The 11466-nt window shown below is 61.3% G+C and overlaps 1 protein-coding gene across 3 annotated transcripts in view; it reads right to left on the bottom strand.

Annotated features, from left to right (window-relative positions):
• Positions 1-28: 28 nt before the first annotated feature.
• LOC116954886 (ectoderm-neural cortex protein 1-like) overlaps positions 29-11466 on the bottom strand; it is a 42086-nt gene continuing 30648 nt past the window's right edge. For all 3 annotated transcript variants that reach the window (XM_076052611.1, XM_076052612.1, XM_076052613.1), the window contains exons 4-7: positions 10470-11208; positions 6277-6447; positions 1865-2017; positions 29-420 (exon numbers count right to left, since the gene is read on the bottom strand). In XM_076052611.1, coding sequence (XP_075908726.1) covers positions 31-420; positions 1865-2017; positions 6277-6447; positions 10470-11208 — 1453 coding nt within the window. In that variant the 3' untranslated portion in view covers positions 29-30. The remainder of the gene's footprint in view (positions 421-1864; positions 2018-6276; positions 6448-10469; positions 11209-11466) is intronic.

The following is an 11466-nucleotide window of genomic DNA, read 5'->3' as shown; positions in this document are numbered from 1 at the left end:
CCCGCCCCCACCCCCCCCCCCCCCCCCCGCTCAGGCCGGCAGGTGCTTCCAGGTGCTGACGAAGGCGGTGGGGATGAGCGAGTAGGGCACGCTGGTGACGCTCGCCCACGTGTCCAGCGCCGGGTCGTAGCAGTCGAGCGTCTTGCCGCGCTGCGTGCCGAAGTAGCCGCCCACGGCGTACAGCTTGTCGCCGCTGGCGGCCGCCAGGCAGCTCATGCGCTTCGCGGTGACGTCGCCGCCCACGCGGGTCCACGCCGCCGCGTCGCAGTCGAAGCGGTAGGCGGCGCCCGCCGACAGCTCCGTCTCGCCGCCCATCACGAAGATCTGCCCACCGAAGACGGCCGCGGCCGCGTAGCGCCAGGGCTGCGGGCACGACGCCACCACGCTCCAGCGGTTCTCGCCGGGGTCGTAGCACTGCACCTGCGGCGGTGCCGGCGGACTCGATCAACCGGGGGGCGGGGGCGGGGGCGGGGGCGGGGGGGGGGACTCCACCGGCGTGGCGGTCAGCGCCGCGCTCGCGGCCAACGCCGGTAACGGTCGTCCGAAGCGGTCGTGGGGGCCTCGGACGAGTACCCGGTGTAGCGGTAGTGTGGAGTAAACATCGCCACTCGGGGAGGCAAATGCCTCCTCGTGTGTCGCGCCTTTCATAGGTGCTCGCTAAGAGCACTTGCCCCAACAGTCTGTTAGGTCTACACAGGGGATCATTGCCTTTGTGTGGTGGTGGTGGTGATAGTGTTGGCGGCGGCGGTAGTGGTGCTGGTGATGGTGGTGGTTGCAGTGATGGTGGTGGCAGTAGTGCTCTTGGTGGCAGTGGTGGTGGCGGTGGTGGTGCTGGTGGCGGTAGTGGTGCTGGTGGCGGTGGTGGAGCTGGTGGCGGTAGTGGTGCTGGTGGCGGTGGTGGTGCTGGTGGCGGTGGTGGAGCTGGTGGCGGTAGTGGTGCTGGTGGCGGTAGTGGTGCTGGTGGCGGTGGTGGTGCTGGTGGCGGTGGTGGCAGTAGTGGTGCTGGTGGCGGTGGTGGTGGTAGTGGTGCTGTTGGCGGTGGTAGTGCTGGTGGCGGTGGTGGCGGCGGTGGTAGTAGTGGTGCTAGTGGCGGTGGTGGTGGCGGTGGTAGTGGTGCTGGTGGTGCTGGTGGCGGTAGTGGTGCTGCTGGTAGTGGTGCTGGTGGCGATAGTGGTGCTGGTGGAGCTGGTGGCGGTAGTGGTGCTGGTAGCAGTGGTGGCGGTAGTGGTGCTGGTGGCGGTGCTGGTGGTGGTAGTGGTGCTGGTGACGGTGGTGGCGGTAGTGGTGCTGGTGGTGCTGGTGGCGCTAGTGGCGCTGGTGGCGATGGTAGTGGTGCTGGTGGCGGTGGTGGCGGTAGCAATGCTGGTGGCGGAGGTGGCGGTAGCGATGCTGGTGGTGGCAGTAGTGGTGCTGGTGGCGGTAGTGGTGGCGGTAGTGGTGCTGCTGGTGCTGGTGGCGGTAGTGGTGCTGGTGGCGCTGCTGGTGCTGGTGGTGGTGCTGGTGGTGCTGGTGGCGATGGTAGTGATGCTGCTGGTGGTGCTGGTGGCGGTAACGATGCTGGTGGCGGTGGTGGCGGTAGTGGTGCTGCTGGTGGTGGTAGTGGTGCTGGTGGTGCTGGTGATGGTAGTGGTGCTGCTGGTGGCGGTGGTGGCGGTAGCGGTGCTGGTGGTGCTAGTGATGATGCTGGTGCTAGTGATGATGCTGGTGCTAGTGATGATGCTGGTGCTAGCGGTGCTGCTGGTGCTAGTGATGATGCTGGTGCTAGTGATGATGCTGGTGCTAGTGATGATGCTGGTGCTAGTGATGATGCTGGTGGTGGTGGTGGCGCTGGCGGTCGTGACGGTGTCGACTATCGAGGCCGCACCTTGGGCGCGCGCTCCTTGGTGGCACTGGAGGAGCCGCCGGTGCCGAACACGTAGAGCCGGAGCTTGGCGCTGACCACGGCGGCGTTGCTCACGCCGTCGCGCAGCGGCGCCACCATCGTCCACTTGTTCACCACGGGGTCGTAGCGCTCCACCTGGCGCCGTCGGGGGGGGCGGGCGGGCGCACGGTGGGAGTCCATCAGCGCGGTCGGCTACATGGACACACGCGGCGCGCGATCGCCGCGTGGGGCTAACGCGTCGCCGATATTGACCACGGAACAGCACCGGGCCGGAGTCCGCACCGCTGGAGGGGGGCGAGGGGTTTTCGATTTTCGACCCCTCTCGTCGCACCGCCACCACAAAGTTCCGCCCCAAATGCGTGGCGTTGGTGGCTGGCCACGCTTCACCACGTGGGTCACTGGGCGGGGTCGGTCAAAAGGGAAGGAGTCCAGCCTCCAGTTGAGATGTCGCTCTCCACCGGCCAGGGCCGGGAATCGAACTGCGGGCACCGCCAGTGGAGTGAACAGCTGAGACACCCTTGTCCCCCCAGTAGCAGTAGTATCAGCAGCAGGAGTAGCAGTATGAGTAGCAGTAGTAGCGGTAGCAGCAGAAGTAGTAGCAGTAGTAGCAGTGGTCAGAGCAGTAGGAGGAGTAGAAGGAGGCTTTCGTTGATCAATATTATCCATGACAGAGGGATTTCTTGAGGGTTAGATCACGTCAATTAGCAAAAGTTGTGTCACGGATAAAAATACTGACGATTTAATTTACTGCTCCGGCACACACCGGCGTTCACAATTCGAGTAAGCTGGTGACGTTTCGCTGGCGATTGCAACAACAACAACAAAAACGACAACCACCATCACCACCGCCTCCGTCACCACCACTGTCACCATCATCGCCACCACCACCATCATCGCCACCGGCGCCACCACCACCATCATCGCCACCGGCACCACCACCACCAACATCACCACCACTGTCACCATCACCACCATCACCACCATCACCACCACCACCACCATCATCACCAACACCATCCTTCATCACCCTCCCCCCCCTCTCTCCCTCCTCCCCTCTCCTCCTTCTCTCTCCACTCCCCCTCCTCACTCTTTCCATCCTCTCTCTACATTCCCAGCCAAGGCCTCTGTAGATGAATAGTAAATAAAATGGTCACGCGAATTTAATAAAGGCTAAACACAGACAAAGATCCCCCATATACCCTTGACAGACTGTCGGGGCAAGTGCTGTTAGCGAGTAGCACCTACAAAGGCCGGCACGGCACACGAGGGGCTGGGTGGCCAGCACCACGCCCGTCCGCCTTTGTCTCCCCAGTGGCGATGTTGACTACGCACCGCACCGGGTACTCATTTGAGGCCGAGTCGACCTAGGAGAGGCCGTAGAACCGATCCGGATAATCGCCACCGGAGTCGGTGGCCGTGAGCGGGAATCGAACTCGGGTCGCCGGCTTGGTAGCGGTCAGCTAGGGAGATGTTAACTACCTCGCCTGGTGTACAGGAGGTCGTGGGTTCGATCCTGACCCTGACGCCTGCTGCTGCTGTATATTTGGAGTCTGCGTCTCTCTCTCTCATCATCATCATCACGGTGGCTAGGAGATGTTAACTACCTCGCCTGGTACACAGGAGGTCGTGGGTTCGATCCCGACGCCTGCTGCTGCTGTATATTTGGAGTTGGCATGTTCTCTCTCTCTCATCATCATCACGGTGGCTAGGAGATGTTAACTACCTCGCCTGGTACACAGGAGGTCGTGGGTTCGATCCCGACGCCTGCTGCTGCTGCTGTAGATTTGGAGTTGGAATGTTCTCTCTCCACGTGGTTGCGTGGATTTTTTTTTTCCCGGGTCCTCCGGTGTTTCCCCTCCACATTTAAAATCAACGCCAAGCGCCCAGAACGTTTGGCTGCTGTACATTTCCACGTGGTGATTACGATAAGCCAGAGGTCCCTTACCTGGTAAAATAAAAGTTTAATAGTTAACGACCTCGCCTGGTACGCAGGAGGTCGTGGGTTCGATCCCGACCCCGACGGCCGCCGCCGCTGCTGCTGTATATTTGGAGTCTGTTCGTGTTGTTACAGCTCCGGTGTGGAACCCGGGGGGAGGCGGTTTCTACTGAGCGGAGGAATGTCCCAAAAACCGCAGGGCCGGCGGTGAGGGGCACTCGCCGCCGCGGCAGCACCGTGCCCGCCCGCTCGCCCGCCCGCCCGCTCGCTCGCCGCACCTTCTAACCTTTGTGTTCGTAAGCGGCAGCAGCTGGGCGGCGGCTTCGGACTATGCCCCCCACCCCCCCCCCCCTTGTAACGTGGAGAAGACGACCGCACCCGCACGGTGATAGTGGCACACATGATGATGGCTACCCGCACGGTGATTGCTACCCGCACGGTGATAGTGGCACACATGATGATGGCTACCCGCACGGTGATAGCGGCAAGCACGGTGATGGCTACCCGCACGGTGATGGCTACCCGCACGGTGATAGTGGCACACATGATGATGGCTACCCGCACGGTGATTGCTACCCGCACGGTGATAGCGGCAAGCACGGTGATGGCTACCCGCACGGTGATGGCTACCCGCACGGTGATAGTGGCACGCACGGTGATGGCTACCCGCACGGTGATGGCTACCCGCACAGTGATAGCGGCAAGCACGGTGATGGCTACCCGCACAATGATGGCTACCCGCACGATGATCGCTACCTGCACGATGATTACTACCCGCACGATGATTGCTACCCGCACGGTGATGGCTACCCGTACGATGATTGCTACCCGCACGGTGATGGCTACCTGCACGATGATGGCTACCCGCACGGTGATAGCGGCAAGCACGGTGATGGCTACCCGCACGGTGATAGCGGCAAGCACGGTGATGACTACCCGCACGGTGATTACTACCCGCACGGTGATGGCTACCCGCACGGTGATAGCAGCAAGCACGGTGATGGCTACCTGCACGGTGATGGCTACCCGCACGGTGATAGTGGCACACATGATGATAGCTACCCGCACGGTGATGGCTACCCGCACGGTGATAGTGGCACACATGATGATAGCTACCCGCACGGTGATTGCTACCCGCACGGGCGGCAGGCGAAATGAAAGCCGTGGTCACAGCGTCGGGCAGCAGTGCAGCGGCCACGGCAGGCCAGGCTGAGTTATTATTATTATTGTTTACAGGCCGGGCGATTTAAATATCCCACGTGTGCATTTTTATTTATTTATATAATAACCCACCGCTTTGTTTGGATCCCTGCCAGAAAGCAGCACGTATGTGTGTGTGTGTGCCCGTGTGCGTGCGCCCAGGTGTGTGCGAGTGTGTGTGCATGTGTGCGCGTGTGCGCATGTGCGCGTGTGCCCAGGTGTGTGTGTGTGTGCGAGTGTGTGTGCATGTGTGCGAGTGTGTGTGCGTGTGCGTGCGTGTGCACATGTGCGTGTGTGCCCAGGTGTGTGCGCGTGTGCCCAGGTGTGTGCGAGTGTGTGTGCGTGTGCGCGCATGTGCCCAGGTGTGTGTGTGTGCGTGTGTGCCCAGGTGTGTGTGTGTGCGTGTGTGCCCAGGTGTGTGCGTGTGTGCGCGTGTGCCCAGGTGTGTGTGTGCGCGTGGCTTCCTGTGGCGGTTTGACGACTCCCACCAGAAACAAAGTGGTCATGGAGAGCTCCAAAAACAGGCCACCACCACCACCGCCGCTACCACCACCACCGCCGCCGCCACCACCACCACCGCCGCTACCACCGCTGCTACCACCACCACCGCCGCCACCACCACCACCGCCGCTACCACCACCACCACCACCGCCACCACCACCACCGCCGCTACCACCACCACCACCACCGCCGCTACCACCACCACCACCGCCGCCACCGCCACCACCACCGCCGCCGCCACCAATCACCACCACTGCCACCACCACCCACCACAACCGCCACCGCCACCCTGGCAACCTGGTGGGAACGTGGTGACCGGGCGGTGAGCAGCCCCCCGACGACAGGGTAGAAGAGTGGGACAGCGGGTCAACAGGGCGGGCGAGAGGGTGGACACCAGGGCGAGCGAGCGGGTGAGAGCGCGGAAGGTCAGAAGGTAGGCAAGCTGGTAGGTGAGAGTGGGTGGGTGAGTTGGTGGGTGGGTGCATGAGTGGGTAGGTGGATGAGTGGATGGATGAGAGTGCGAGTGGGTGGATGAGTGTGTGAGTGGGTTCATGAGTGGGTGGGTGGATGAATGGGTGGACGAGTGGGTGGACGAGTGTGTGAGTGGGTGGATGAGTGGGTGGGTGGATGAGTGGGTGGATGACAGCGTGCGTGAGTGAGTGAGGGGTTCGAGGGAGTTAAAGCCAGGACAGCGAGTGAGCGAGCGAGCGGCCGGGCGAGCGATCACAGCAGCAGCAGCAGCCGCCTCTCACAGCACCTGCTTGAGGGAGACGGAGGGCGACGCGGGGTAGACGCCGGCGGTGGACGTGTGGCCGCCCACGGCGTACAGGCAGTGCTCCAGCTCGGCGGAGCCGTGGCCGAATCGCGCGATGAGCATGGGGGCCGCCTTGGACCACTCATCGTGCACCGTGTCGTACACCCACACGTCCTGCGAGGCGGCGGTGGTGGTGGGGGTGGTGGTGGGGGTGGTGGGGGTGGTGGTGGTGACACACACAATCAGAATTTATACCGCAGGAGGAGGAATCCGATGAGCTATGAAGCTCTTTTTTACCAGATGCCCAGGAAGGGGGGCACGGGGTCAGAACGTTACAACAACAAACGATACAAAAATACGAAAGGAGTGCGTGGTGCAAGAAAGAAAAACGAATCGCCCAGAAACATTAAGAATACTCACTAAACCATCCACATCCTACCAAGCCCGCTGAAGTATTCACTTCGTTTTCAAGAAGCGACCTGACAACCACCAATGATACCTCGACAACCAAGGGACCCGGGGGAACCGAACTCGGGACGCCGATTTCAGAGGGCGGCGCACCAACCCCCGCTGGGCGAGCGTGCGCACACACACACACAAAAACACACACGTGCACACACACACAAAAACACACACACACACACACACAAAAACACACACACACAAAAACACACATACACACACACAAAAACACACACACACACAAAAACACACACGTGCACACACACACAAAAAACACACACACACACACACAAAACACACACACACACAAAAACACACATACACACACACAAAAACACACACACAAAAACACACACACACACAAAAACACACACAAAAACACAAACACACACACACAAAAACACACACACACACACGTGCACACACACACACAAAAACACACACACACACACAAAACACACACACACACACACGTGCAAACACACACACAAAAACACACGTGCACACACACACAAAAACACACGCATGCACACGCACGCACGTGCATGCACACGCACGCGCACACACACACACACAAAACACACACACGCTGAGCTGCCGCTTCGCGTGAGCCACGCAGCAGTAGGGATGATGGAGAGATCAAAACGATTATATCATCGTCACCCTCGTCATCGTCGCCTTCGTCATCGTCGCCCTCGTCATCGTCGCCCTCGTCATCGTCGCCCTCGTCATCGTCGTCACCCTCGTCGTCGTCACCCTCGTCGTCGTCACCCTCGTCGTCGTCACCCTCGTCATCGTCACCATCGTCATCGTCACCCTCGTCATCGTCACCGTCGTCATCGTCACCCTCGTCATCGTCACCCTCGTCATCGTCACCGTCGTCATCGTCACCGTCGTCATCGTCACCGTCGTCATCGTCACCCTCGTCATCGTCACCATCATCATCGTCACCCTCGTCATCGTCACCGTCGTCATCGTCACCGTCGTCATCGTCACCCTCGTCATCGTCACCGTCGTCATCGTCACCGTCGTCATCGTCACCCTCGTCATCGTCACCATCGTCATCGTCACCCTCGTCATCGTCACCGTCGTCATCGTCACCCTTGTCATCGTCACCCTCGTCATCGTCACCCTCGTCATCGTCACCCTCGTCATCGTCACCCTCGTCATCGTCACCCTCGTCATCGTCACCATCGTCATCGTCACCCTCGTCATCGTCACCATCGTCATCGTCACCCTCGTCATCGTCACCCTCGTCATCGTCACCCTCGTCATCGTCACCGTCGTCATCGTCACCGTCGTCATCGTCACCCTCGTCATCGTCACCCTCGTCATCGTCACCCTCGTCATCGTCACCCTCGTCATCGTCACCCTCGTCATCGTCACCCTCATCGTCGTCACCCTCGTCATCGTCACCATCGTCATCGTCACCCTCGTCATCGTCACCCTCGTCATCGTCACCATCGTCATCGTCACCATCGTCATCGTCACCCTCGTCATCGTCACCGTCGTCATCGTCGTCATCGTCGCCCTCGTCATCGTCGCCGTCGTCATCGTCACCCTCGTCATCGTCACCGTCGTCATCGTCACCCTCGTCATCGTCACCATCGTCATCGTCACCCTCGTCATCGTCACCCTCGTCATCGTCACCCTCGTCATCGTCACCCTCGTCATCGTCACCATCGTCATCGTCACCCTCGTCATCGTCACCCTCGTCATCGTCACCCTCGTCATCGTCACCCTCGTCATCGTCACCATCGTCATCGTCACCCTCGTCATCGTCACCCTCGTCATCGTCACCGTCGTCATCGTCACCGTCGTCATCGTCACCCTCGTCATCGTCACCATCGTCATCGTCACCCTCGTCATCGTCACCCTCGTCATCGTCACCCTCGTCATCGTCACCATCGTCATCGTCACCCTCGTCATCGTCACCCTCGTCATCGTCGTCACCCTCGTCATCGTCACCCTCGTCATCGTCACCCTCGTCATCGTCACCCTCGTCATCGTCACCATCACCATCGTCATCGTCACCCTCGTCATCGTCACCCTCGTCATCGTCACCCTCGTCATCGTCATCGTAACCCTCGTCATCGTCACCCTCGTCGTCACCCTCGTCATCGTCACCGTCGTCATCATCACCATCGTCATTGTCATTATCGTCCCCCGGCTACCCCCCCACTCACCCACTCACCACTCCCTCCTCCACTCACCCCAGCTCCCCCCCCAGTCACTCCTCCTCCCCCCCGCTCACTCCGGCCCCCCCGCTCACCCCCAATCTCCCCCTAGCTCCCCCCCCCGCTCACTCCACTCGCCCCCCCGGCTCTCTCCCCGTGGCCCGTCCAGTTGGTACAGTCGGTCTCTGTGTGATGTCCGTGGCCCATCCAGTTGGTACAGTCCGTCTATCTGATGTGCGTGGCCCGTCCAGTTGGTACAGTCGGTCTGTGTGATGTCCGTGGCCCGTCCAGTTGGTACGGTCCGTCTCTGTGTGATGTGCGTGGCCCGTCCAGTTGGTACGGTCCGTCTCTGTGTGATGTGCGTGGCCCGTCTCTGTGTGATGTCCGTGGCCCATCCAGTTGGTGCGGTCGGTCTCTGTGTGATGTCCGTGGCCCGTCCAGTTGGTACGGTCGGTCTCTGTCTGATGTTAACTCCCACGCCTGGTACACAGGAGGTCGTGCTTTCAATCCTGACCCTAACGCCTGCTGTATATTTGGAGTTTGCATGTTCTCCCCGTGGTCGGGTGGATTTTTATGCAGGTCCTGCAGTTTTTCCTTCCACATTCAGAATCGACGCCGCGTGCTTTAAGAGTAATTCGGCTGCCGCTACACATTTACACACAGCGAGGACATCAGCCACTTCGTTGAGCCGTCACAGGTGATGAGCCGTCACCGTCACAGGTGATGAGCCGTCACAGGTGATGGCTCATCACAGGTGATGAGCTGTCACCTGTGATGAGCTGTCACCTGTGATGGCTCATCACCTGTGATGAGCTGTCACCTGTGATGGCTCATCACCTGTGATGGCTCATCACAGGTGATGAGCCATCACCTGTGATGGCCGGGGTTGCTTCTGAAGACAAAAAAGAGCTCCACATCAACTCAGTGGGGCCTGACACCAGGTAAAATAAAAAATAGTTTTGTTAGTTTCCTGAAAGGCGAAGAGCGAAGCACGTTTCTAAGCAACAAGGTGGGAGGGAGGAAGGGAGGAGAGGGAGGAAGGGAGGGTGGGGAGGAAGGGAGGGTGGGAGGGAGGTGGAGGGAGGGTGGGAGGGTGGGGAGGGAGGGTGGGAGGGAGGGAGGGTGGGAGGGAGGGTGGGAGGGAGGGAGGGAGGGTGGGAGGGAGGGTGGGAGGGTGGGAGGGAGGGAGGGAGGGTGGGAGGGAGGGAGGGTGGGAGGGTGGGAGGGAGGGAGGGTGGGAGGGAGGGTGGGAGGGTGGGAGGGAGGGAGGGGAGGGTGGGAGGGAGGGTGGGAGGGAGGGAGGGAGGGTGGGAGGGAGGGTGGGAGGGTGGGAGGGAGGGAGGGTGGGAGGGAGGGAGGGGACGTGGTTGAGAACCGTGCTGCAGGCCGCTGAAGCAGCCTGCGTGGGCCTGCCATCGCGTTCTCATTTCGTTCGGGAGACAATCTCGGCGCTGCACAACTCAGCCGAGCCCTTACATCTGGTGAGGTCAAACAAAACCGGTTCAGTTCAGAGTTTAGTTTCCACCCCCGCCCCCCCGACCAGCGGGCAGCCCTCACCTTGGACACACCGTTCTCCGAGCCGCGGCCGCCCATCACGTAGACCTTGCAGCCCACGGCGCACGCGCTGAACTCCTTGCGCGGGCTCGGCAGGTCTGCCTTGGGCAGGATCTGCTGCGCCTTGAGGTCCACCAGGTAGATCTTGTCGCACATGAACGTCTGCCCGGCGAGCAGGAGCAGCGCGTGGCCGGACTTGCGGGGCCTGGCGCAGGGGCTGGTCACGACGCCGTCGTTCCTCAGGATCTTCAGCTTGCAGCCCATGGCCTCCTCGACCATCTCGCGGCTGCGCGCCTGCCCGCGGATCAGCTCGTCGCCGGCGACCTCGGCGAGGAAGACCAGCGGCAGCATGGCGAGCCGCAGGCCCGCCAGCAGGCGGGGCAGGTGGGCCGCCCGGGTCCCGGGGTCGTGGCTCACCCAGCGCATCGCCGCCTCGTAGGCCACGCGCTCGTCCTCCACCTCCAGCTCCTCGCTGGAGACCAGCTCGGCGAGCTTGTCGCACGGCAGCGACAGGAAGTCATCGGCGAGCGCCAGGGCGCCGAAGTTGGCGAGGCACATGCGCCACGAGAGGTCGTGGAGGCGACGGCACTGGTGCGCCTCCGACAGCAGCATCATGCCCAGGCAGTTGGAGGGGTGGAGGTTCTTCTCGAGGAACTCGGCGCAGGCGTCACGAACGTCGTGAAACTCGAGCATGTCGCCCGCCTCCAGCAGGGACTCGGCGTTCTCCTCGTTGATCATCACCCTGCGCGCGCCCCACGGGGGTGGAGAGACGTCAGCCACCTCGCCTGACAAGCATGAGGCTCGCGAGTTCGAACCCAACCCCCCCCCCTCCCGAGGCGCTGCTGTTCTCTGCTCTGACGCCGGTGGTGAGACAAGGCCCTAGAGAAGGCTTGTGGCTGGTGTAGGCCAATCAGTTTCAAAGACAACGCATCAAACATTACCAGCGTGTTTGTCTGCATGGTCAATGCAGACTCGAATCCTTGCAAAGGGTTTATAGTTG

Source organism: Petromyzon marinus, chromosome 57, assembly GCF_048934315.1.
Source record: "Petromyzon marinus isolate PM22_M1 ecotype Great Lakes invasive population chromosome 57, UKy_Petmar_22M1.pri1.0, whole genome shotgun sequence".
Classification (NCBI taxonomy): Eukaryota; Metazoa; Chordata; class Hyperoartia; order Petromyzontiformes; family Petromyzontidae; genus Petromyzon; species Petromyzon marinus.
Note: the sequence above shows the minus strand (reverse complement) of the source record. Positions and strands in the feature narration are given on the sequence as shown.